We start from the raw sequence: 27,863 nt of genomic DNA, 5'->3' as shown, positions 1-27,863 counted from the left end.
GTCGCATATTTACATGCAGCGATCGTGACTCCCTTAAAAATTTACACCGGAGTGGCCAGACGCTTCGGCGCATTGTACGACGAGACATCTTAGCTCGGTACACGAGCCGGCCGGGGAGAATACAATTGACTGTATATTGATCAGGCACTTTAGATGGGCTTTTTATGGTTGCTGCCTCGTTAGGATGGGAGACTGCTCCGGAATGAATCACCAGGCTTCCTCCGAATGCGAACGGAATTTGAAGTGGCCGTTAATCGGTGCCGGTACCCACATAATAATTAATAACTCCTGGGGGAGACGGAGGAACGAGCACTATAACTTTTAATTAAATTGGGATATTCAATTATCCTTTCCCCCCACTCCCCCAGCTACTTAAAGATAAATGAGCCTGTCCAATATATTCTGAGTGGGCATCCCGTTATCACAATTATCAGGAAGATAGTTAGGGTCCAAGACTAAAATCAGGACGAGCTCCTTAAAGTACTTCTTTCACGGGTCGTCCGTTAGATTCATAAAGTTAATAGCAATAAGACAAGACATTTCATAAAGAAAAATCAATTTGGTGAAACGTCCGGCTCAATGGAAGCTTGGAGGCTATTTGGTTCAGACAACCTGAAGGCTATTTCAATAGAGCAGGACAGGATGTCAAAGATGGACATTGTGACGCGTTAAAAGCCTAGTAATGAAAGAGGGCATTTTTACAGCGGCGGGGAATCACTATAGAGCCTGTGCTGTGATATAAATGTCGTAGCTTATCACCTGGTCACGGATTGGATTTTCCGGTCGTGAGTAACACGGAAGCTTACACATCTTTGGCAGAGATCCAAAATCTTCCAGTAGCGGCACTGAACGTGTTTGCACAGGTTATTGTGTGTATTAAACCGAAGGGGAAAGATGGCATAGATCACACGTTTCGCCGTGTTGTATGGCAAATCAGTTACTATTAAATAAACTAATTAAAAAAAATCCATTTACCATCTAGGGATGAATTCATGTGGTTTGGATAATGAGACCCAAAAATGAACAGCACCCTGACATGCTATTATGTATTACAACATACAGTTAGCTAAACATATTTTGCATAATATTTACTAGTACACAACTTTATAAACCTGAAGTTATACAGATACTTCAGTGTTTTACATAATTTCTACCATTTTATCCGAAGCTGCAGACCACTCAAGGAAAATGATGTTTTACATTATTCAGTGAGAGTTACATTACTCTATCTCCGGCAGACTCACACCAGTTACCACATCCTTCAGTTTCACGTCATTTATTTTGCCACCTTTGATATTCCTGCATTAACATTGGACCTTCACTTGATCGCAGCACGTTGGTTATTTATTTCACTGCAAGAAACATTTACTCAGTTTGCATTCAAATCTGATTCACACAAGAGAGATGGAAACAGAAATGTGTACAGGCCTACATAAAAGGAAGTTTAATTTGTGATTCTGCACGTTGTGTTTCGGCAAAAACATTAAAAGGTGATATAAAAAGCTTTGAATCTGGTTTCGAAGTGTGATAGTGGGCTTATTGTACTCAATCACCAACCAACGTTGTAATATCATTATTTTAGAAAGAAAAACACACTGACACATTATCAATTATTCTGCTTGATGTCTTGCAATGTTTCTCGGTTAAGATCAAATAAAACTTTCTGCTTGTCGTATTACTTATTTATGTATTTTTTTAACATTCCGGTCAAGGTGGAAATAGGGACGTCCTGGTGAGCCCTGGATCCTATTTCTTCCTGTCCAACAGCTGTGGTCAGGGAGAGGAGTGGCTCAGAACCCTGAATAAGGGCGTGTGGATCCCCTTCACAGGTAAGGCCTGATCCTCTCCCCTGAATATGAACGAATGAAAGTTGCATTTATATAGCGCCTTCCAAGACACCCAATGTCCTGTACAGAACCAATGGGCAGCCACTTCAACCCCCCCACCACTGTGTAGCCCCCACTTTCATGATGTAACGGCAGCCATTCTGACACCAGTACGCTCGCCACACAGTAGCTAAGGTGGTGAAGGGGCAGGAGAGAATTTACCAGTTAGATATGGGGGATGGTTAGGAGGCCAGATTTGAAAGGGCTACAGTGGGCAATTTTAGCCAGGACATCAGGGTACCACCCCTACTCTTTCGAAAGATGCCCAAGGATCGAACCTCAGATAGTCAGGATCTCGGTTTTACGTCTCATCCAAACCATTTTTATAGCACAGTGTCACTGCACTGGGGCACTGGGATCCACACAGACCACAGGACGGGCTAAACTGTTAAACAGAGTGTCCCCGTCACTGCACTGGGATCCATACAGACCACAGGATGGGCTTCCCTGTTGACCACGGTGTCCCTGTCACTGCACTGGGACATTAGGACCCACACAGACCACAGGACGGGCTAACCTGCTGACCACAGTGTCCCTGTCACTGCACTGGGGCACTGGGATCCACACAGACCACAGGATGGGCTTCCCTGTTGAGCACAGTGTCCCCATCACTGCACTGGGGCATTGGGACCCACACAGACCACAGGACGGGCTAATCTGCTGGCCACAGTGTCCCTATCACTGCACTGGGGCATTGGGACCCACACAGACCACAGGACGGGCTAATCTGCTGGCCACAGTGTCCCTATCACTGCACTGGGACATTGGGACCCACACAGACCACAGGATGGGCTAACCTGCTGGCCACAGTGTCCCTGTCACTGCACTGGGGCACTGGGACCCACACAGACCACAGGATGGGCTAAACTTTGGACCACAGTGTCCCTGTCACTGCACTGGGGCATTGGGATCCACACTGCCCACACCTCAGACCTCTTCCAGCAGCAACCTAGGTTTCCTAGTCGGTCTCCCATCTGGCCAGACCCAAACCTGCTTACAGCTGTAGGTGGATTACCTGGGCAGGACTGCAGCTGTCACAGCTACGGGCTGCGGCCTCTATAAACACTTACATATGACAGAATGTCAGAAGTTGTTCCAGTGAATCTTCTGCTCAGCTTCTCAGAACTCCAAACCCTGCGTGTCAGGGTTACCGTGGAAATGTGTTTCTCCGGCACTTGGAAACAACCTGGGAATCACAGACCAGCATTACATGTCTCCTTGCAGCCATAACATTGCTCAGAGTCATCTTCCAGCTTACTATGTATATCCAATCGTCTCTTAGGCTGGGGAAATTCCAGCACTGCCCACTCCAGTCTAGTGTCAACAAGTTCATTAGTTTCCAAAGAGTTCCAGACTCACGTTTCGGAACAAGAAACTCTCCGAAAACACTGCTGAAAATTTTTATAACCGGCTGAAAACTACAGTAGGTCACCATGTTTGACACACAGCCGGAAATCACGAGGTAATGAATCATAGGCACGATCGGCGATGATGTCACTCCCAGACGACGCGCATTAGACCCAGTCCTTTCAAGAAGGCTGTGAGAGAACAGCTGCTTGTTACTGTTTGAGGACGTCTGGCCACAACAATGAGCTATCAGACTCGCTTGGAATGCATGCGGTTTGCATTTTGGAGGCCATCAGTTTGGGATCGTGCTACTGCGGTCAGAGGATACAGATTACACCCCCCCGTACGCCTAGTGAGAGATTTGTGAGGGGGGGCTCACAAATCAAACTCACAGACGTTCCCATGGTTCTCACTGCATTGATCTGGAAGGACGGTCAAAGCAACGTGGCTAAATCGCCAAACCCGTCTTTGGTAACCCTCTGGCTAAAAGAGGGAGGCATATATGAGGGGTTGCCTTTCAGAGTTTGTAACTTATTCCTTCACATTAACCTGACGCATTAATAGATGGACAGCCCAGATCTCTCCCTCAGTCTGGCAACCAAAACCTACAACACATGACAAAGACCTTTGTGCGCTGCCCATCTTTGGCTAATCACATTCAGCGGGGAGTGACAGAGTCCCACGCTACAAACAGGGCAAGACGTCATCCTCTTAATCCCTCCTACACCTTATCAGGGAGATCAAGGCCCAGACAAAGCATGGATCCTATTACATGTAAAGCAATCAATGTCTTTTCATTGACTTTACATGTACTCCTCTCCTTATTTAGCCATGGCATGTATGCTAAGCTAACTTCTGTTTTTAATAATGCCGGGGAAGTACACTGTAACTCTGCTAGCTGGAAAGCTGATTGAATGCTAAATGCTAATAGCCAAAGAAGCAGAAGCCGAGAGCCGAGAGCCGTGACGTGTCGGAAAACCCGATCCAGAGGCTATATGTCTGGGCAGCTTATCAGAGAAGGAGAATGGGGGGCCGTGGGGGACGTCAGACCCATGGGTAAAATAAATTAGCCAGCCAGCAACGCGGGGGGCATGGAATGGTACTTATTTTTAGTAAACCCGTAATGTTATTCCACCACTTTCATTTATTAATAACCTCAGAAAGAGAGAGAGGGAATCTGGCGTGTTAGCTGGCTGGGTGCTGGCCGTGCTGCTCGGAGGTGAGCAGGCTGTTCTGCTGGGGGTGCGAGGAAGGGGCCTGGGGGGCTTGATGAGAAAGAAGAGGCAGAGGACTCCCGCCTTCCCAGAGATCCGGAGCGTGTGAGAGGAAAAAAAAACGAAAAGGGGAAATTAAACTCCGTCCACAAGCCAGAATGACAAAAAAAACGCATTCCTGAGAAACATGGCAGGCACCAGAACGGGGGGGGGGGGACACTCAGGAATTAGGAATGACTGCTCCCTACTGGACTTCCTGCAAGACGTGGGAGTAGATTCCCGTTACAGGAGGGTTGAGTCAGGATAACATGGTTTCTCTCAGGGAGACTCAGAAACCAGACAAAGGCGGGGGGGGGGGGGGGGGGGTTATTCCGTGAGGGGATTCCAGTTCATTTGGCACACATGGGCTGGAGGTGGAAAAAAGGAAGTCGATGAACGGGGAAACGAGGGACATGGGAAAGAGAGGAGCTGAAGGAGCATTTAAGCTGCAGAGAAGATTCCATGAGGCGAAGATCTCCAGTCCTGCTACCGAAGGCGGAAAGTGCTGGAATGTGGTGGCCTTTCGCTTCTTATTTGATTAGACTAATGGTTCCCATCGCCTACTCAGCAGTTGCCTTACGATGCTCAGCAGTCATAAATTCTTCAGATTTTTTCAGCTGTGAAGGACTGAAGAGCAAGTCTACCTGAAAGAGGTGAAGATTCGTACTTGAACTTTGATACAAAGCGGTTTCATTTAATCCAGGTCCTTAGCAATACTTTGGCTAAATCTGGATGCCCTTCTTCAGGACTTGTTTGTTTTATACATAGAGTACAGCGCCGGTGGGAGTATTTTTGGGCCGGGCTCGCGGAGAGACTAAAAAAGGGATGCAGCCAGGCTAGCGGAAGAGAGAAGAACCTTATCCGTACACCTGAAAGAGAAACGGCGTAAGGAAGGCTGAAGGAGAAGATGTTTACTAAACAAGAGCAGTAGGAGCAGATAAAGGAGGTGGAGCCAAGACGCGAGGTGACACGTCACGCCGGGACGCGACTCGCTGGCATTCGCAGACCGGGTTCTCAGAGTCCCGCAGCGGCTTTCCCTGGCGTATGGCCTGAGCGCGACAGGCAGGCAGGGGGCCAGAGCGGGGCAAGCAAAGCCCGCGGGGTGACAGCTGAGAGATGCCTGAGGGCACCCGAACCACCGGCAGGACCGGCGTGCAGCTCTCCCACACCGTCTACAGGAAGATCAAGAGGGCACTCAGCTTCCGGAGACGTGAGTGCAACCGATCCCCTGCCCTCGCCCCGCAGCCGGGTGCGGCCCATGGAGCGTGAGCGGGGCCGAGCGGACCGGGTCGCGGGCTCTCAGATCAGATGCGCGGTTCTGGGATTCAGATTTAAAGGCTTAATATAAGTACTGATCATTTCCTCTTGACATACAAGCTCTATAGGAAAGATATTTCTGGGGTAATGGCTATTTTAAGGACAAAATGAAGGTTGGTTATGCCTGAATTCTTTCCCCGATGGTGATACCTGTCTCATTGCTTTTTATATAATTCTTCCTCTTTCTTACGTAAGACCAAGAGTGTCACTAGAGATTTATGAAAAGCGGGTGCTAAGTATATACTGGGGAGGGGTTGGGGTGCCCTGATTGCAAATGGTGTTCGTATTTTAACTAATTAACTAAGACCCCCTAGTGGTGGCCCTGAGAACGACGGGGCTCACGGTGTCACCCCATCCGCGGAGTGTAGCCCCCCCCCAACAGTACTGCCTGACTTGCAGGTGTGTTCGGGCAGCGCCTGGAGGAGACTGTCGTGTATGAGCGGCGGTACGGCGAGCGCGTGGTGCCCCTAGTGGTGGAGCAGTGCGTGGCATTCATCCGTCAGCAAGGCCTCCAGGAGGTGGGGCTGTTCCGGCAGCCTGGACAGGCAACGCTGGTGAAGGAGCTGCAGGAAGCCTTCGACAGCGGAGAGAAGCCCTCATTCGACAGGTAGCAACTCGTCCCCCACACCTGGATATGAGTGTGAGCGGACTGATCTGACTTAACCAGCTGACCTTCGGCTAACTAGTACTTGTACCTGGTAGAATGTCACTGTTTTGCGCCTTCTGGTAGGTCTAGTGAATCCAAGAGCTGGATTTTTGAGTGAGTGAGAAAACTTCTCAAATTTAAAGTGGCAGTTCACACTATAACTGAAAAACATGTTCTTGGTGGGCTTTGGTGCCGTCTATCCATCTGCTAGGAGAAATGTGGGTCTTCTCTCAATAGTAATGAGACTGAATGAGTCATATCACTGGACAGAAGATACAAGCAGGAACACCCCAATGGTATTTTCTGTGGAGTCATATAATTGGTGTGTGGAATTTGGTAGAAGAAAATAATTCCTGCATTAAACGGCTCACTACAAAGGCTGTGGATTATCGCGAGTGACCGGGTCATGATGGACAGATAGCATTGAAGCGTCTTCAAAATGTATCTTTTTTTCAGTTTTGGGGTGAACTGCCCTTTAAGGTGGCAGGGCTAAATGTGAACGAACAAAGATGAAGTCCTTTTAAACTGGGCAGCCATAAATCCGACAAATTATCGAGCTACCCAACAAGCCTCGCTTCAGGATACAGGCCCCCTTAATCCAACGGTGATCCACAGCGACTCGTGCGCTACTCTCGTGTGACACACGTGTGCGTCCCGTGTACCCCCCGTGTACCCCAGCAGCACGGACGTGCACACGGTGGCCTCGCTGCTCAAGCTGTACCTGAGGGAGTTGCCGGAGCCCGTCGTGCCGTTCTCGCAATACCAAGACTTCCTTTTCTGCGGGAAGATGATTCAGGCAGACAGAAAGCAGGTATGCAGCCTGTGAACAGCCTTGGCCGCCATTTTCAGCCATTACAAAAACCTCAACTGAGTGAAAACTTCCCTGAAACGATAAAACAGGACACAACCCCATCCACTCGTGTTTTTTCCTTCCTCAGGGCTTGGAGGAGCTTAGGAGGCTTTTACAGGAGCTGCCTGTGGTCAACTTCAACCTGCTGCAGTACATCTGCCAGTAAGCGTGCGATCGGCCATTTTCTGACTCCTGGTTGTGATTGCTCCAGTACAAATATTTCTTTTAAACATTTACCCACCTGTATAAATCAAACGCGGCTGCATGTTTGTGCTCTTCAGGTTTTTATACGAAGTTCAGTCCTTTTCAGACTGCAACAAGATGAGCACCCAGAATTTGGCCACCGTGTTCGGGCCCAACATCCTACGACCCAAAGCCGAAGATCCCGAGAGCATCATTGAAGGTACGTTTAGGAAGGAGCGTACGGGAATTCGGATGCGAGTCTCATATTCTGTTTCACTGTCAGTAACCAAAACATCACATGATCACTATCCCTCAGTTTATGTAACGAATGAGTTGTTTTGTACAGATACAGCTTCGGCAATCAAACTCAATCACTCATTGGGGAGCCATTAGTGTGATCTCGCTTTAGGATGCAAGTCATGCAAGCGGTGTGTGTTCTGTAAACTCATCCCGAGTCCCCCTCAGCCTGCAGATGGGTTTGGCTGAAATTCCCTCTCCCTGCCTTCAGGGGCGCTCACTCAGGCAACTCGTCCTCCATATCGACACTCACCCATCTGTCACTGAGCCACGCCAATGGCTTCCATGGCCCTCGTTTTGCGAGTGCAAAGTTTCTGCGTCTGTCGCCCCCCCAGGGACGGCGGCGGTACAGCAGCTGACGGCGGAGCTCATCAGCGAGCATGGAGTCCTGTTTGTCAGAGACGGGGACGCCGAGAGCAGAACCACTTCCGGATCCGGTGGCTTCCTTTCCCCTGGACGCACTGGGAAGGGCGTCGCAGAACCAGCTGCACGGTCACACCGCTCATACCTAGAACCTTCCGAAAAAGCACTCCCCGTTCACCAGCTGGGCTCTCGGTCATCCCTGTCTCCTGTAACTAACGAGCTCTCCCACAGCCCGTCCCGCTCGACCGTACCCGCAAGCCAGGCTTTCAACCTGCCCCCCCCGGGCCCCAGTGACCCGGCACGTGATAACACACGCTCGACCTTCTCCGACTCCTCTAAAACAGGAGCCACTCCTCCCACAGCTGCGCCTCCGCCGGCCTCCTCAGAGGTTCCCACGCCTATGTCGGGGCCGGATGGCTGTGGTCCAAGAGCAGCTCCAGTGAGGATGCAGGACGGAGGACGTGGCGGCTTGCGGGACCGGCACAGGAGCGCCGGCGCGTACGACAGCACCCTGTCCGTCTACAACAACATCGACGCGGGTTTCGCCGCCCGTGCCAGCAGCGCGCCACCCCTGGACGCCACGGAGAATGGGTCGCCAAGCTCCAGCAGCAGTCCGTGGTCCTCCTGCGAGATCCTCCTCCAGGATGAGGGCGCCGGCAAGGCACCAGGCCCCAGCCACTCCCCCTCTCTGAGGGCGGAGCCCGAGGAGCCCCGGGTGAACTCAGCAGCCTCCTCGGCGCTGACAGAGACCGTCCTGAGCAGTGGCAGCAGTGACGTCTTCCTGCCACCCCTGTCGCCCCCACCCTCCAGCGCCATGCAGTTCCTATTGGCCGGTCTCCAGCAGCAGATGGCCAGACAAAAGGCAGAGTACGAGGCACGCATAAAAAGGTAAGCTGGCCCTGCGCCTGCACACTGCCACTGCAAAAATCACCAGTGTTACTATGGCGACCCTGAATAGGACAAGCAGGTATAGAAAATTGACAGATGAATGGATGGATGGATGGATGGATGATATGTTTTAGTTTCAGTTTAACTTTCAATCATTTTATTTCTTGTGATAGACTTAAAGTTGTACAGCTATTTTGTTATTATTGTCTTATTTTCTAAGAACACAGTGTATTTTATGTACTAATGTCCTCAAAATGGGCAAAACCTGTTCCAGGTGTTATAATCATTACTAGCTAAACGGTTTTAAAAATGGTAACAAAGTATTTGATGTTTATTTTATGTGTTAGATTCGGAAGCAGTATTTATAGTTTTCGTTTAGTTGTAGTTACATTTTTTTTTCCCTTATCGTTTTAACAATAACAACACTGGAAATTACCCTGCTTTTTAAAACGGTAAACTATTTAAATTATTTCATATCCGTGTGATACGTCTTCTACATCCTAAACACATCCTGACTCACTCGGTCAGTTTGTTGCTGTGTGTGAGGTGAGACCCCCAGTGACCTAAAGCCAGGCTTCAAGTGCTGGGAACCAAAACTCAAGTCCTCATGTAATCCAACAAAGAACTTTCGATAAAGTTTCCAAAACTTAGTCAACAAAAAAAAAACGTTCTCAAAAACATATCCCATGGAATGAGTGAATTCTCGCTTGTTCTTCAGTTAGAAATCATAAGAACTTTATTTTAGTCGCTGTGTTTGCTTGGATTTCGTCCCGCAAAGTAGCAAAAAAAGCAGGAAAGCATTTTGCCGATTTTCAATGTCGCCGATTCTCAGCCCAAATTTGGATCAGATTCGATCAGATCTCCCAGCCCCGATTCTAGAATTAACCTATATAGAATTAGCGGGTCTTGGGTCTGCAGCTGCTTAGCGCGAAACTAGCGAACAGTCAACCAATCCAAGAAGCCAAAACCCAGATGCTTAATTTAAAATTCACTGTCACATCCAATCAGATTTGTGCGATAGGCATTGGCGTAAATTGCAGAGTGTACTGCGTGTTTGATCATAACTCTAATTTAACCCTGTACTTTATATACGATCACAACTGAGCTGGCATGATAAAGATTGGGTCGCGCTGCAAAAAAGGTTGAGAACCACTGTGCTATGCTGTCGTTCGATTAGCCTGTCAATCAGTTTTAAAAAATGTGCAAACTGTTAACCAACAACAAAAAAACAGCTTACAGTGAGGTTTTTAGATATCATTTAAATGACCTCTGTAATATGGATTGACAAACCCCTATAGAAACACATTTTACCATGTGAATTTCCTTTGCATAATATACCCATGCATAGCTGACATTGGCACAGTCTTTTGATAAATCGCCGATCTGCCTTTTATACAGATTAGAACTGGGGACAGCACTTCACTCTAGTTTTAATATAATCAAGCAATAAAATCTCCCATCGTTGCTGCCCTCATCAAAAGAAAAAAAAAATCCAAGCGCCCAGAGAACTCGATCGCACGCTCCGTCACATGGATATATCATATTAGCAAATGCCACAATACTGTGCCATGGTACTATGGAAAGACCTTCACACAGGGTGTGCAAATGTCAAGACCCCCGTTCTATCCACAGCCTGGAGCAGCGTAACCAGGCCCTGCAGGACGAGGTGGCAGGGCTGCAGGCCAGCCTGGAGGAGCAGAGGCAGCGCCACAGCGTGGCCGAGATGAAGATGCGTAACGCCGAGCGCGCCCGCTCCGACGCCGACCGCCGCAACGCCGCGCTGCAGCACGAGATGGAGCAGTTCTTCGACACCTTCGGCGAGCTCGACTTCGAGGCCAAGAAGACGGAGCGCATCCTGAAGAGCTTCTGACCTCCGGGGTGGAGGGATGGCGTCAGGGACCAGCGCCGGCCTCCGCGGCTCGCAGCCAGGGACGGCTCAACCAGAATTAAATAGTCAATCAGAAGGCCTTTGTCGTTAGAATGTCTGGACATCTTCTCAGGACTTTGAACGACTTTTTAAATAACCAGACAGGGTTTTATTGGCCGGGAGAGTAATGATTCCCAACCACCACAGCTTCCATCCCTTCTACGCTTTTTACGGCCAACCAGACAGATACATGCAACCTCGCTTCTTCATCCCAATTCTCCAGGGGAATACGGCTAAATGGTTAGTCTTTACTTGGTCACCAGGAATTAGTTAAGATGACTGCAAAGTCTGAATCATTCCAGGTTCTAACTATCCATCATTAAATCTCTACAAGTGCAGGGCTAAACCTACAAGTGCTATTATCCAGCATTGCAGTGCAGAGTAGATACAAATATCTTTTTTACATTTAATTCATCCATTCATTTTACAAGCTCTTATGGGGTTGAGGGGCCTGGAGCCTATAACAGGAAGGACAGGGGGCTGGGGTGCATCCTGGATGGGTTTCTAGTCCATCACAGGACATTTACAACCACACAATAACTAGAGGCAATTTAGAGACAACAGTAAGTTTGATGAAGTGCAACTCCAAGTCAGGAAGAACAAACGTCACACACACCAGGTGGAGATGGGGTCCAGACCCCCAACACTAGAGATGTGAGGCAACAGCGCCACCTGCTGAGCCATCACATCACTCCACAGTGGAATCGATAGACATATCAATAAAACATTTACGTTCCAGATCTCACTTTTTTGAAAAATCTTTATTTAGCAGTTTTGTTTAACCCAACATTCCTGTGCACGTTTTGTTTTGTTTTTCGCTTCACTGTAGTTGATTATCACTTTCGTTCACGTATATCAATATGACAGGTCGACAAACCGAATGAGAAATAGTGTCCCGGTCCCTGAACTATCTGTCGGGTCGACAGTGTTGGGCGACAACATGCCAGGAACAAGCAAAAAATAATAACAACTGAAAATAACCTGTGGGAAAAAGGCGTGCGAGAACCGCTCTAGAAGGAACTGCTTCCTCAGGATTTTATCTCAAATGAATAACATAAAAGTGGTTCTTCCCTCTGATTACTGGCACACAGAGGAGCTGCGCTGAGTAAAACATTTCTGGAAATTCTGCTGCCTGTCGTACCCTGAAAAAAATATTAACGTGGGAGTGAGGAGGTGGGGGTCATTCCTCTGAGGAACGACTGCGGATATGAAGTTCAAAAGGGTAGGATCTATTTCCTTTGGAATGTTTTCGAGTGAGTGTTTGGAAGAGACCTTAAGCACCAGCTGCTGAAGTCGGGAAAGCTATGAGAGTAACATGAACCAGGGAAACGAGGAGGATGTCTGTGTCAAATGCCTTATCTAAGATTAAAGTGATTGGTTAATAGTATGCAGATCTGGATCGTTACAGCATGCAGAGAAATCTGTGAGACCTCTGGATCAGCAATCCATGACCCCCCCCCACCCACACACACACACACACACACACACACATTACAGCAGATGATGTAATATTCAGATGGATGCAGATTCCCTTAAATACAGCTCTGCTCACACATGTTGAGTTGCAGGTACTGAGACATGGTGACGTTCTCGGAGCATCTAGAACCTGTACTTTAGGTTAAGGTCTTCCTGTGATCTGGCCTGCATGTCATAATCTGGTCTTCTGTCTCCAACAGATAACTGGACAACATAAATATACTCTAGAGCAGCGTTTCCCAATGTTCCTGGTAGGGAGCAAAAATGTGGACTACTTGGCAGGGACCTGAGGAGGAAGCAAAAATGTGCACCGTCTCTGGGTCCCAATGGACAGGGTTGAGAAACACTGCTCTAGTCAGAAACAGCGAGACACAATACAAATAATGACAAAGGAACCACTTATTTAAAAGATAAAAAAACTTTCTATTTACAGATCGTTCAAAAAAAAAATAATCAAAAAGGGGAGAGTGAGTAATTATAAAATGAAGCACTTGGTGAATGAAGCTGTGAATCTCAGGCAGTCAGATAAAGTGTCCTGGAGTCTCGGCTAGCAGACATTCGGTCAGGAATCCTCAGGTGCTCATCGACATCCAGGTCACCAGAGCTCACGGTGCACCCAGTGGACCTAAGCCACGGTCCCATCACATGCCAAGGATGAGTAACGGAAGAGAACCATCTCATCCAGGAGGCTGACAGACCCAACACCCTCCCGAAAGGACTTCAACAAGCAACAAGTCTCACCCCCGGTCATCATATTGGTCTGCAGTATGTAAAATGTACTTAGAGCAGAATAGATGTTAAGGTGATGATGATAAAAGGCAGTTTCCTATTGATATTGGCCAACAAATTTCTACTACCTGAAAAACTTTGATCGATCATCCTGTTTATCATCACCTTTAGTGTGAAATGGATTAAACACCCAACAGCTCTTTGTAGTTACTTACAGTTAAAAACATGAAAGTGCTACTTGAAAAGTATTCATCCATCTAAAAAAAAAAATCAATATAGAAAACAACTTCCCCGTACCGTGAAACAAAGATTATCAAACGAGTATCCCACTGTTTGCATCTGTATGACCTTCGGGATCCATTAAATGCTTTCCGCGTAATACTTCCGCACTGCAGGTACCCAGAGGACCAGCATCAGACACTGATATAAGAAGAAGCAACTTTTAAATGACCTGCCTCGCTTAACTCTTCATTGTTGGAAATAACGAAAACAACCGTATGGATAATTATCACGATTGTCCACAATTATCACTGTTAGCATCTTAGTAAGTAGCAGTAGTCTAACAGCAGTGTAGCATTTCATATTGGTCTGTATTAGTGATTATTAATACAACAAATATAGCAGAAAATAGTAAGCTGCAAAATTCTGGGCCCTTACGAAATTTTATACACTTACATTTATTAACTGTTGTATGCTGGGCTACTAATACATCGTTTTATTGACAGTACAAGATATAAATACCACTCATGGAGACCTTTAGCGCAAATGTCAAAGGCTAAAGTCGCGTTAAGATGATGCGCATATAAAAGAATAAACCTCTCAAGCCAAAGTCCCATTTCAAACCACTGATACGGGCCAGCGCGACGTCACGTTGCCATTATGCGATTATAATCACCTGGGCTTCAGATGCTGGCTTTTCGGCACTATACGGATGTTTACTTACGCCCACGATGTGCTAAACAGACTAGTAGTGCGCCTAAAATATTAGTTATCTGTGTAAATTCAGCGTATCCTTATGTTTAATAAACATGTCGGATATTAAGATACTAAAAGTACCGCCACACCACTGACGTCTTTTTGCCGTGTTTATCCTCAATATCTTTTTTTTTTTCTACTTTATAGCTGCTGAGCTGCTCCTTTCTTCACCACCACTTCAGTGCTTATCGCTTCCATGATTTACCAAAACAGTGCGCTCCACAAATTAAGTTTAATAAACATAAGGCGTACTATTAATCTACTTACCAAATTTTTGTCGTATGTAAACGTCTGTACAGTCCAGCAACCGGACAAATGTTTAGGCCTGTCAAGCCGAAGCCCAGTTGATCAATGCACATGTGCCATATAATCATGATTACATCACGACGCGATATCACGCACCCCTGCGCTGATACGGGGCAACTCCGACACTTTCATCTCACGCCGTCTTCCATTGTATGACACACAGGATTGAGTTCTGTAGGCCAACTGGAATCCATTTACATTTGTTTATTTAGCTGACGCTCTTACCGAAAGCCACACGCGAGCAGGATCAGCCCGTTCCTGGAGTGACGGGGGCTAAGGACCTTCCGGAAGGGGCTAAAACAACTGCTGTCTCTTGGCTACGGATAACGTGCGGGAACCTCAAACAATATTCTGCCGATCAAACAGATTTGATTGACGAGACGGAGGGGCAGCGATCCAATCGGGATAACCACATACATTAGCATACGAGTAGCATTAATCACAGAGGTGGCAATAGCTACTGAAAAATAGCTAGATGCATGCTGCACATATCAGTTCCATTTATACCTTGTCTTTAAGTATTCTTTTGTAATCCGCTTTGATTGGCTCGGGTGAAACAGGTCAGAGGGGTGCCTGGGTATTTGCCGAAGTATAAATGATGACTAAAGCAAACGGACAGTTTTCCCTGCCTTCTCACGAAGATTCATAAGCTAAAAAGCAGATTCTGGCCACTGACTATCAGGACTGGAACTGCTTCACGTACCCCCATTACATAAAAAAGTTAAATTAAGGGTTTGGTTAAAAAGTAAGAAAATATGCATTTAAAATAGAAATATGCAAATGTAATTCCCCTCATACTAAAAATCAATTCACTCTACAACAGTCAGGCGACTGCAAGGCTGTTCCAGCACCAGTCGTCGGGTCAGACAAGTCAAAACCCGACCAAACAGTGACGTGGTACGATGCATGAACACAGTCTGACCCAAAGACATCATCCGAAATATAAAACATAGGACCAAAATGAAAGGTGCCTGTTGTTCAGGTGGGACCTTGAAGTGTGCTACACACAGTGAGCTTGTATACAGAAGGTGCGACAGACAGATGAGGAGGAGCAGCGCGATGAGGGGAAGCCGTTCATTGGCTCTCCTCCGTCAGCACGTCGATGCCGCTGCTCTCTGTGTCCGACGCCACCGTCTGCTCCGTGGACATGGACGAGATGTCATTGATGGATGATGACTGGGACGGCGTGGCGCTGCTGCTCACCGCTGAGTCTGCAGGGGGCAACAGAGGCTTCACGCAGAGGCAGAACACTGCATTTATGGGGCGGGTTTGATCGCCACAAGGACTGCAGCCACACCCATGCAAAACATGTAGTTAAAAATGTCAGCTAATCCATAAGTACATAAAAATAGGCTATTTATTCAAAGCTGGTTATTTATGTTATTGCACTCCTGCCTGTCCTAGCCCCCCATGTCCTACTCTGCAATAAGCATTTCATTGCATTCCTCAGATTCCTCAGACTATGGCTACGTTCACACTGGCAGCCACATCGTTCAATTCCGATTTTTTTTTGCTCAGATCGGATTTGTCTATCTTGACGGTTCACATTCATAACTAAAAGTGACCTGTATCTGACTGCAATGTGAACGCATCGGTCCTCCGAAACGTCACGCTTGCGCACATTGATACGTTTTTACACTGGTCAACTGCATCACCAAAAACAAAAAACGTCATATCTGTTGGACGACTCATGGCATTGAAAATGGAGGCGTTAGTAGCTCATGCATGTATCGCACTTTGCTCTGGAGGACGACAAATGGTGAATCAGCTGTACATGAGCATTTCGAAAAGGAGAAAAAAGTCAGGCAGCTAGCTTTTTCTGTGTTCGCAGTTATTGCTGGACCTGCTGCACCAAGAGACGTGTGGGTACGAGCCTGCCGGCGCAGGCTGATGATGTCAGCGCAGGCGTATAAGCAAAAAGCCACATGAATTCCGATCTGAGCGTTCACATTCAGGTCACATGGCCGCGAATCAGATACGTATCCGATTTAGTACCACATATGAAAGTGACACAAATCCAATTTGAAAAGATCAGATTTGGTGTCTACACAGCCCTGAAAAGATCAGATGTGTATCACATTAAGGCAAAAAATCCTACGAAAACCTGAAACTTGCAAATTATAGGAGAACTCACCCAACTCCTCCTTCGCTACTCCATTCTTGCTCCTCTCCTGCCAATCCATCACTTCTTTATAGATCAGCTCTGGAGGAGAACAGCCCAAAGCAATATGGCCGTCTTGTTAGTGCATAGGTCCAGAGATCTGACACACCACTGACTAGACCTACACAAAAGGTTACCGTCCGCGATAAAACCAAATTACCTTTCCACTGCTCGATGCTGTGCTCTCTCTCTTCTAGCTGCTTGTCTGAGATCTGAGGTGGGGGCTAAAAACAGAAGAATAAAGAAAACATGCTTCATGTGCTTTTTGTATCCAAAAGACAAATGTTTGGTAAGGCTACTGAACATCCCTATTAGTGGAACGGTCTACCTACCGCGTCAGCCTCAGCCAGGTCATACCACATGTGAATGTAGGGGTGGTTCAGGGCTTCCTGCACAGAGATTCGCCTCTCAGGATCAATCACCAGCATCTTGGACAGCAGGTCCCGGGCCTGAGTAGCTGTGGTGATGGAGAGGTAAACAAACAAACTGCTCGAGCCGCTACACTCTTCTCTGACAGTGAAGATGGATCTCCTAAAGAAAAATCAATATCGAGGAACCGAATAAGACAGAAAGGGCCTGCTCTTACTCTTCAGCCGGTCGTCCTCCGACTCCGAGGGGAAGGCCCAGTCGGGGAAGAGCTCTGAGAAGCTGATACCAGGGTACTGAGGCTTGTTCATCACGTAGTTCCTCACAGTCTCCATGAGACGGTTCATAAACTCCAGCGAGGGCGTGCCCAAGACCTCGATGACTTTATTCCACTGGTCGATGTCTGGGGTAAACCAGATTAAGGAAAGCAGCACAGAAGCAGCACAGGCAAGGCCACCGTCGCGTACATAAACCAACACGGAAAGCAAAACTCAAGACGGATATCAAATAAAATTAAAAGAAAAAAACATACATATAAAAAATTAAATTAATTTTTAAAAATCAAAATCGATGATAACGTTGCCTTCATTATACTACTGTGAAATCTGCCCTGAGCCAACAATCATTAATATAACGAAGACTCTCGTCATCTGAATCCGGACTGTGATGCAGTCGCATGACCTCACACTTCGGAGTGAGTGAGTCATGCTTACACAGCACACGCAAACACGCATATAGCCTGATGATGTAATGCACGTTAAAACATTACACGCTGCACTCCTCGAAACAAAACTAAAACCACACATCAGAGCTGATGGATTTTAAGTCCGAAAGTGATTCTTCCTTCTAGGTCTTGCCGGATGGGACAGCTTCTCAACACACTTATAATTCAGGTGCGACTTCAAGGCATCGGATCAGAGGGGGGAGGTTTCAAGTTGAATATCAAGAGTCACAGGCTCAACTGGCTGGTTGAAACAAAATCTTAGTCTGGATTTTTGCTTTCTGGACCTGAAATGTCCACTTCTGATTTAGAGACATGTTTTATGTCTATTCTGCAGAACACACTTGTGACCCGTCGCCACGAAATGAGTCTTAAGTCGCACTGGTAGAACTGCACCCATTAGACTCATTTCGTGGTGATGGGTCACATTTATCCTTAGAAGCGAAACAGTTAAAGGGGATGTACTGGAAGTCACATGACAGTCTTTCACTGCGCCGGGATACGCACAGAAGATGCGCTCTGTCTGGTGGAAGGATACGATCTGTTCCCTGGAAAATAACGTTGCCCTTCACCATCTCGCCCATGATGCATCCCACAGACCAGATGTCCACTGCGAAGGAGGCGGGGCAGATATGGAACATGGCCTTCAGATAAAAGGGCCACACGGGTGACAGACAGACAGACGGACTCGCCGACATGGCACACGGCACAGGAGGATCGTTGGTTTTAAATCGCATATATAATTTTATTTACAGTCTTAGAGAAAGACAGTGTTTAAAGCTACTTATCTGGGTAGTAAGTATATTTGCTCAGAAAAAATATATATCATTTAACATTAGAACAAATGCAAATTAAGAATAACACAATAAAAACCAACAGGAACCTCTTCTGTCCTCCAAAAGGTTACCGATATCTTACTGAGCGACTAGAAGAACAAACCAATAAGCTTCTGATCATAAGCACAGCACCCTAATCCACTGAGTCACACACTTATGTAATGAGATCTCCGTCTCACCCCTTCAGGAAAAGCTGCGGTCTGGATTACACCCCATTTTCCATTTCATTATATTTCCCTTTTAAATCCATCACCACTTACTGCTCAGCCGCACAAACTTCTCATTCTTCAAAACAAATTTACGACGCGTTCATAATTCTCCTTGGAAAAAAAAAAGTGCAGCCATATTTCAAATAAATAATACTAACGTCTTTAAAACACTTCTCAGGTGATTAATGCCATCGGTTCGTCCACAATGTAACACAATCAAATAAATAACAATTGGGTCCGAACTCAAATAGTTTATATTAGGGTTAAGCGCCTAGCTAACGGGCGCAGTGGTGGGATCGCTCTGCTGACCGTGGGATTTGAACCAACGACCTGCCGATTTACAGTGTTCTTGGAACAGACCTCATATTTCCACTATGCCTTTGATCGTGGGATGAGGTCAAACCCAGAAGGCGCCCGAGCAAATGAAAGCCTCCCAGCGTAAATCTCAGCTGCCTGCATTTACACGCCCGCACCTCCCTCCGTCTCTGACTACCCCCGGCAGACACAGAGCACCACCTTTCCACGCGACTCTCGTCATTGGCAGGAGCCTAAGCCAATGCGGATCATGCAGGTCTCAGCTGAACGAAACACCATTTCCTCTAAATGCAGAAGCGGTTAAGGCAGCTGTGTACAAGAGCAACAAGCATCAGGCGTCTGGTGTACGTGAGCTGGGAAAGCGTGTTGCTAGAGGGGCTTTGGGTTCTATTGCAGCCAATAAAATAAAAATCAGCTTTTAGTCTAAATGCTTTTTGGTTACGTCACCTTTTAGAAACCAAAGGCTATTCGGTAAAATTGGAAAAGAAAATGTTACTTTTGTACCCGGAGCGCTTTGGAAATTTGTATTAATAATAAAAAAAATAATTATCCTGACAGTTATTTCAAAGGGGGAAGGCCCAGCACATGGCAGGATATTTATAAAGGACAAACCGTGGGGTTTCCTATGGGCATTTAAAGGGGCATTTACCCTGCTAATAAAGACCCACCTATAAGATGACAGGTTCAAGGCCGAGTATTTGTGTGTGTGTGTGTGTGTGTGTGTGTGTGTGTGTGTGTGTGTGTAGGGTGATCGGCAGCGGCGTTTGCCATGAAACCACACATCTGCATGGAACCCCAGAGGTTTGGGGCCCCCTGTTGGCCACAAACCGTTATGACACTAGTTGGACCCCAGATTCAGAGCCACCCATGGGAGTGGACCTGACCGGTTTCCATGGAGATCAGAGAAAGCTGCGCCAATCAAACATATCATAATACAATGGGCACCTACAAGCAGCTGTTGGCATGAGCAGGGTACCTCGCCGTGGGTGAACCTTACCGTTCTCCTTGTACCTCATGCCAAGGATGACCTCGGGGGCCCTGTAGTACCTCGTCACCACATAGGGGGTCATCATGAAGTTGGTGCACGCTGTTCTGGCCAGGCCGAAGTCCAGGATCTTCAAAGTGCAGTCAGACTTTACCACGATGTTGCTGGGCTTGAGGTCCTGATGGGAGCAGGGGAACGGCACAGGGATGGGGGTGATGCTGCAATGTGTTGAAGTGCGGAAGCACAGGAGCCAGCAGGGCCAACCTTAACATTAACCAATGATACGTTTTGAATCGTTGAGTGACAGTGGAGGATGCACTCCAGGGCCAATCAGCATTCAGATGGGGTTAGTGTGCCAGTAGCTCCGCCCTGTATCATGGCGGAAGGTACTCTCACCGCGTCAAAGGGACGTCTGACTCACCCTGTGGATGATGCCTGCGGAATGGAGGTGTCGGATCCCACAGAGGATCTGGTACAGGAGGTAGGACATCCTCTCGTGGTCCAGGTCCATGTGGATCACCTGACACAAACTGGCATCCATAAGCTCCATGACGAGGTACCTGGGGAGGCAGGAAAACCCCCCCTAGATGTCACCCATTATAATAAACTGTCTCATATCACACATGACCTACTAATTAAAGAACTGATTGGCTGAAGAGTCCTCACACCAGGGTTTGAATAGCTAACCCAAAATCTATCCAAAAAACCTGCGTACCAACTGTCCTTTAGCAGATAAGACTGCCCACCTTGGATTTAGCCAACACTTGAAATGAAATACATCCGGAGCCAGAAAACAGGCTCCAAATGTCCCTGCAGCAACTGGGCTTAAGGGTGCTGCTCAAAGGCCCAATGGTGACATTATTTTTCAGACAGCAAGGGGATATGAACCCATAACCTTCCGGGCTTGGCTACAGATTCCTAACCCACTGAGCTACACAATCCAACAGGCTGATACAGAGGTAGGCAATTAAAAGTCAGAAAAAAAAAACGTATCACTAGCTTGATAGAGACTTAAATGGCACTCAAAAGTGAATTAGGAGCTCAACACCTGCGGGGCAATACAAGTCCTCACTCAGATTTTTATAGCATCGCTGAGCTATTCACCAAGAATCGGAAGCTCAGGCGGAGTAGCTCCGCTTTCAGAGAGGCCGACAGGCAGACCACACCCGCCCGAAAGCTAGCGGGCCCAGACAGCCATTTTAAAAGGCATCCAAGCGTTCGGAACAACTAATCTGTCACGGCAGATTAAGAGGTTTGAGATGCTGTACGGTAGAGCCGTAACCTCGGCTCTGGTTTCTCGCCCCGAGTCAGTGCCGTGCCAGACAGGCCTGGGCCTGCCGTACACAGCAAGCATCAAAAGGCAAATGCACCGATCGTCAGAGCAAACCAGCTACAGACAACGTCTTGCGGGACCGGACACCACAAAGCTACACACCACAGCTGTTCAAGCTGATTATTAAATCAATACATTTACACTTTATTTACTTAGCAGCTCCTTTTATCCAAAGCGTTGTGCAAGTAGACTGCCCCTGCGGTAATTTGAGGTAAAGGGCACAGCGATGGGATTCAAACCAACAACCTTTTCAATCACTGGCACAAATATCCTAACCCTGTGAGTAACATACTGCCCCCTACTGACAGTGCACTGACAGTTTACTCCGCTACATTTGATGCAATAAAGTATAACCATCAAAATATCTGTGTTTTTTCACCATCAAGGGCCATGTGGGGGGGGGGGGGGCTTCACGGAGCCATGCGACACAAGAGGGAATCTTGATGGCAGAAAGCAGATGAGGGATTGCTTACAGGTCCTGGAAGTCCTCCAGTGACTTCTGCGGGGTGAAGACATTGAGCAGCCTAATGATCTGTGGGGAGATGAGGCAGAAGGGACACAGTGTTTGTCACCCAGGACCCTGGGGGGACCCCTAGGGGAGTCCCAAGGGGGGTGCTCGACGGCAGTGGCGGTGGGCACCAACGTTTTTGTGGTTGACGCATTTAAGCAGCACGAGTTCCCTGTAGGCCCGCTTGGCGTGGGTCTGGTTCTGAAAGGGCCGGCTCAGCTTCTTCACCGCCACGGGGATGCCCAGTACCGAGTCCAGTGCTGAGCTGTGAAGACCAGCAAGGGGCGACACAGGACATAACCGTTCAGCATACACCCTGGGTTGGCTCTACCTTTTCAGGGACCTCAGAAAGCTTTACCAAGAAGCCCCCCCATGACATCTGGAGATCATTTCACTTCGTATTTCGAGGCCCTGGGCAGCTGCCTATCTGCCTAGAGCCGGCCATGTTTTGGCCTGTATATAAGCCTTTTAATTTGACGCATAAGGTTTTCCCATCCATCCATCAATCCACCCACCTACCCACCCATACCTGCTTTCTATACCTGCCTCTGCACTCCCGTGACTTTGCACAGGACATCCGGAAAGCTACTTATTTGTTATTATTATTAATTATTCCCCGTTATTAATATGCTGATCGGACCCGAGGCAGATGCCTAGTTTGCCTACGCCGGGATCCAGACCGACACCGTCAGTCGCAGGCGCATGCTGCTCTCAGCCCGTCGCGGAGATCGTTTGCCGTGACTGAAAGCAGGACCAACGGTAACAGAGCAACACGCAAAAGCGAGGAGAGGGGCGACCGGACTCACCAGACGATGCCCTGCGCCCCGGATCCGATGGGCCTGAGCTGCTGGTAGCGCTTCAGCACCGTGAAGGTGGAGTCCCCCACTTGGACGCTGTAAAAGTTCCCCTCCTCCTCACTCATCGTTCTTGGCCGTCGCGATCCACCTCAGGCGAGTCTGAACCTACGGCCAAAAAAACACACACACAGCTCGTAAAGTTCTCCGGGAACTTTCTGGGGTTTGGATCAGGACCAGTGACACAGGGCCCTAATAAAGCGGCCCACCAGCTCTACACATTGCTCTGTTCTGCCGGGTCCTTCACCCCAGGGTTGCGGCAACAGAACCAGAATCCTGAACCGCATCCTTCCCGCTTACTAACGCACTAAGAGCAACGCAACCCATCCTTCGTCCAGTTTGCTGCAGTCTGACAGCTTTATCATGGGGCTACAAGGCCAAACGCAAAAGGCCCTCAGTCAGGAAGCTTGAGCAGGTATCTTTCAGCGTAGAGCTAGTAAATAAAGTAGAGCTACTTAGTCATGCAACTAGTGTTATATTCATGGCGAGAGCATATAGATATTAAAACAGACTGAACAACCAAAGGGGCGTCATAAATAAGAATATTATAAGACAAATATAACAATATAAATATGATGCTTAAGACTAGCTTTCTATTAAAACGAATCTATCAAAGCCACTGGTTTTCCTCTTTAAAAGGTCAGTGAACAGGTAACCACACCAAAGGGAGTTCAAGGCAGGGCAGAGAGAACGACGGAGCCAAAAACCAGTACTGGCACAGTGGCAAGGCGTCCCGGCTGGAAGGCAGACCAGACAGCACATTGTTAATAAATCAAAATAACATCCCCCCGCCATCTCGCCCCTATGTGAAACAAAGCACTTAAAATCAAGAATAATTTCTTGAAATAACTGTCATCATCCACAGATTTTACGCAGCACCAGAACATAGCGGCTAAACGTCTGCACGCCGATACCTGTCATCGTAAACTGAACGTCACGAGTGTCCGAATTTCGCCAGCGTCCATGTGTGCTTTGATCATCTTTCGCTGACGCCACTCGATCAAAACCCAGATTTAAATATCACGTTAGTTGCGGGTGAAAGTGAAAATGCTCTCAGTTAATAATTCATAAACTACAGCCAGGCGCATGATGAAAAATTAAGGAGGTAATACACCTTTAAGTGAATCCCGCTAAGTGGCCCTTCAATTAAAAAAAAAAAAAAAAACACACAGGAGACCAAAGTTGTCACTCCAGCATCCTGTCAGTTCCGTCATCCCCAACAGCAAAGGGCACCTCCGCAACAAGCATATCCATCATTTCCAAGCTTATCCATAGCTGACATGCCAGCATCTGCTCGCTCGATTGGCTTAAAACCAACAATCCTTATCTTCATTGGATAAAAATATCCGTACCTTAGAGGCACAGGGAAGCATTCTGCTCTAAAATGTGTTAATCTGCCCTCAGGTCACCTGCAGCCAAATACTCAGTAAATGTTTGTAAACTCTTTCTCTAATTTCCATCTTACTGTAGCAATCATCACAGCTGTGCCTCGACTCCCCAGGCTAAAGCTTATAAGACTGGAGTGTCTCTACAAAGAATTCATTATTGGCACCAAACTCATTATAAGGATTAAAACAATCGCATGCTTTAACTCTTCTACAGGACATTTGTCCAATTAACCCGAGAGGATCAGGATGACAGACTTCCCTCCTCATAAGCTGTCCTGCTGTTAGCTGATGCTGACATTCTGCATCTTCACTGGTTGGCTATTCACTCCCAGTCAATTGTGCCCAAAGAATCACTGGAAAATTAGAAAAAGAGAAAAAAGCAAATGGTGACACGAATTCCAGTGGGTCAGTGATCTTCCCACTCAAAAACAGACAGGAATTTAGTGATGGAGATGAAGATTATCGGGGAGCGAAAGAGTGAAGGAGAGAGGAAACATACAGAAAGCGGCAGAACATTAAAGTGCATCTGAGATGCTCGCTAGATCACTCAGCTAAATCTCTCCGCCTGCATCATGTTTACTCCCCCCGAGTCGGTACGTCACGTATGAGTAAACGGTGATTCTGCTCGTCCGCCTGCTCGTGAGCGCGGACGGCTGCCGACCTTGAACGCTAAGAGAAACACAGAATAACTTTTTTTTTTTTTTTTTTTAAATGGCAGCTCCTGACGATCACTAATCTGAGCTGAATATTCTCTCACCGCTGGCTACTGGAACAGGACCACGTGTGACGGGGGACTTTACAGTTTGAGGACCGAACGCGACAATACAAACAGACGACATGGGTATTATAGAGGGGGAGGGGGACACTACAGACCTACACCCCCGGTTACCTGCCCTCAGACCCAACACCGATATCGTTTCCCCAACACTGGCGATGAGAGGCTGATTAATTCCATCCTCCCGTCCCACTGCCGGGTGGATCTACCCACCGCCCCATCCGGACCTGCCCAGTGGGTTTGGTTACAGGATGGATGCTGATGTCACACCATCACCATCAGTCACCCCGCAGCAAACTGGGAGCACAGCCTTCCCAGAGCCCTTATATAATCACCACGCGTATGGCGAGAATTTATGCCACAGATTCGGACAATCGTATAGGCCTAGTTAAATGTAAAATTATTAATGGACTGTAACATAGGATTGATGTGGACAAGGAACCCCCACTGCCAAAAACCTGCCACCTTTCACAAACATACCGGCGATTAATAAGCGCTGGATGCAAGGACATCCCCCCCCCCCCATAATTTATGCCGCTGGCTGGCTGGATGGATGGATGGATGGATGGATGGATATACTGTGAGCATCATCACGACGCACAAGAGCGGTAAACTTACTATGGCTGATTAAACGCATTCTTTAATAAGAAAATCTCTTTTAGACAAGCTGCATACTGTAATGCAGTATAAGTGAATAATTATCACAATAATGATGACTACACCTGAACGATGAAAAGCTTCGACATGGCAAGACATGGCTCAGATATAAATGCTTTACAGGCAAATATGCTTCTTATCAAGACTGATACACCTTAAACAGACAAGTACGCCTACCCACCATAGTATGTCAAGCGATTTTTTATTATTATTTTTTAAGTAGTGTGTTTTGATTATTCTGTCCAATCGGACACTTGCAGAAAGCGCTGACATGGAGTGCGTGGAAATGAAGCGGAATTGTTCACAATATCAATCTGCTACTGAGGTAAGGATCTTCATCCTGCATGTTCATTTTGTCACCTGGTCTTACGAATGAAACCCATTTATCCTGCAGCACTGTGGCTTCAAGCCTACGGGGCTGAGGGTTCAAATGCCCCTCCTACACTCCAAAACACTCACTTATGGAAAACTGCCATCTTTAAATTGCCTTTGTGCGAGTACGTCTGCTCGTGTGTACCCTGTGAGGGCCTTGCATCCCCCCCTCTTCCTGTGCTTCCGGGGACAAGCTCGAAACTCACTGTCGCCCTCTAGTGGACAGGCAGTATGGAAAACAGAAGGATACATGGTTCCCAATTTTCGTTCATGTATATTGTGGGTTAATTAAGCACAGTCATCTATACAAGCGCTGTAAACGGCCATATCATGAATATATAAAGCGATTTTTTTTTGCGTGTTAACAAGTAAGTAATAGCAGTCAGGGTAAAATAACCGACACGCGCAGCAAACGCGCCAAAGATCACAACAAAACACATTTCCCCTCTGCATTATAACATAAAATATAAACGATCCATTTCAAATCAGAGAAAGAAAATCCTAAAACGTAAGCTATATTAAATAGAAATGCAGTTTGGTGGAAGACTTTAATAAACTCTTTTGCAGACAGACATAACTATAGCAAATGAAAAGCATCATCTGGTTTGATCGGTGGGAAAAAATTAAGTCCTATGTAATATTTTTGTTGATAATAACTACAAAAAATGTAAGTTATAATCTAAAATGACTTGAGTATCAACCAGCATTTCAACAACTAACAACTGCTTAATTGTAGGAGAGAGATGCGGCTTCCCTTAAAGAAGAGTTAATCCAACATTGCATCAAATATTGTTCCACTGCTCCGTCAGGGATCCGTTTCATTCTAAGCATGCCCCCCCACCCCCAATAAATGACTTTGACAAACTGCATATGACATTTCCTTTCCCAGCCCTAGCTGTGGATAGCGCAGATTTCGATTCTTGATTTTCAGTCTTTTCCCAAAATGTGCTTCAAAAATATTAAAACAGGCAAAAAATCAAAACAAAAACATAATTTTAAAAAAGCAATCATGTTAAACGGGATTATTGCTCTTCCTCTCTGTTCATGACAGCAACATGTGCCCGTTTTAGTGTTAAAACAGTTAATGCTTAAAGCTGGGCGTGTCTCCAGGCTCAAACAGAAAGAAACGCCGTACCGGGTACAATGATCTCTGATGTTATTGCACATTTTTGCACAGTATAGTGGAAGCACATGTAGATTCATTGTAACTTAATAACGAGGAATAACAGTCACAACAGTTAAAGCAAAAGTATCTTTAACTCCGACTGCTGCGATCAGAGATTTCTTTTGAACATTTTCCCTTTAAAGCGTTACGAGTCTCGCCTCCACGCAACTCCCCCTTTTCAGCCTGTTTACGTGTCCGACCCGGATAAATGTGTTACTTTTAATACCAGCTTTTGTCCTTCCACGGCGATCGGTGCGAAAACCGAGCCGGAGAGGCGCCGCCCGGAGCCGCGCAGCCTCTGCCGGCAAAGCATGAGTCACGGCGGCGGAGTTAAACCCATCGCACCGCCGCCCCTGTAATAAAGGCTGAAGCCAGCACAGATGTCCGTGATTATGAACTCCAACACGTTAATAACATCCGCCTTTACTCCTCCTTGGGTTCACAGCAGATCGATGCCGGAACTGGTTTTCCGAGCGGACCGCGATCCCCCACCCCCGTCCCCCTTTCGGCTCCGGTCGCCGTCAGGACCGCGGGCTTCGCTCGCACGTTGGGGCGGCCGCCCTCGGCAGCTTCGCCCCTCCGCACCTACCTTCAGGCGTGGATCCTCCGGGGATAAGCTGCCGAGGGCCGCCGCCTCCGTCTCTGCTCAGCCGGACCGGGAGGCTCGCCGAGTCCGACTCGAAACTCGTATCAATGCCATGATTAGGGGCGGAGGTTCGGGGTCGGCACGGGGACGGCGGGGTGACGTCAGCACGCAGCCGTCGCCCCCATGGCC

The 27,863-nt window shown here is 47.3% G+C and overlaps 2 protein-coding genes across 4 annotated transcripts; one reads left to right on the top strand and one right to left on the bottom strand.

Annotated features, from left to right (window-relative positions):
- Positions 1–193: 193 nt before the first annotated feature.
- Positions 194–11,702, top strand: si:ch211-247j9.1 (rho GTPase-activating protein 24). 2 transcript variants are annotated; one of them, XM_048994881.1, is made up of 8 exons: positions 194–263; positions 1,713–1,829; positions 6,203–6,410; positions 7,128–7,260; positions 7,388–7,461; positions 7,581–7,702; positions 8,115–9,030; positions 10,663–11,702. In XM_048994881.1, the coding sequence occupies exons 1-8, from the start codon at positions 203–205 to the stop codon at positions 10,898–10,900; spliced, it is 1,869 nt and encodes a 622-aa protein (XP_048850838.1). In that variant the 5' UTR covers positions 194–202; the 3' UTR covers positions 10,901–11,702. The 2 variants fall into 2 exon arrangements, with proteins under 2 accessions (XP_048850838.1, XP_048850839.1); XM_048994882.1 differs by lacking the exons at positions 194–263; positions 1,713–1,829 and adding an exon at positions 4,835–5,696.
- Positions 11,700–27,826, bottom strand: LOC125719969 (mitogen-activated protein kinase 9-like). Of its 2 annotated transcripts, none has more exons than XM_048994883.1 (12): positions 27,678–27,826; positions 22,684–22,839; positions 22,013–22,142; positions 21,843–21,901; positions 20,458–20,596; positions 20,049–20,214; positions 18,230–18,301; positions 17,191–17,373; positions 16,937–17,061; positions 16,765–16,828; positions 16,578–16,646; positions 11,700–15,654 (listed from the first exon to the last, which is right to left on the bottom strand). In XM_048994883.1, the coding sequence occupies exons 2-12, from the start codon at positions 22,797–22,799 to the stop codon at positions 15,518–15,520; spliced, it is 1,260 nt and encodes a 419-aa protein (XP_048850840.1). In that variant the 5' UTR covers positions 22,800–22,839; positions 27,678–27,826; the 3' UTR covers positions 11,700–15,517. The 2 variants fall into 2 exon arrangements, with proteins under 2 accessions (XP_048850840.1, XP_048850842.1); XM_048994885.1 differs by lacking the exon at positions 27,678–27,826 and adding an exon at positions 27,315–27,551.
- Between the last annotated feature and the right edge of the window lie 37 nt (positions 27,827–27,863).

Source organism: Brienomyrus brachyistius, chromosome 24, assembly GCF_023856365.1.
Source record: "Brienomyrus brachyistius isolate T26 chromosome 24, BBRACH_0.4, whole genome shotgun sequence".
In the NCBI taxonomy this organism is placed as follows: Eukaryota; Metazoa; Chordata; class Actinopteri; order Osteoglossiformes; family Mormyridae; genus Brienomyrus; species Brienomyrus brachyistius.
This window is presented reverse-complemented; position numbering and strand designations above follow the sequence as displayed.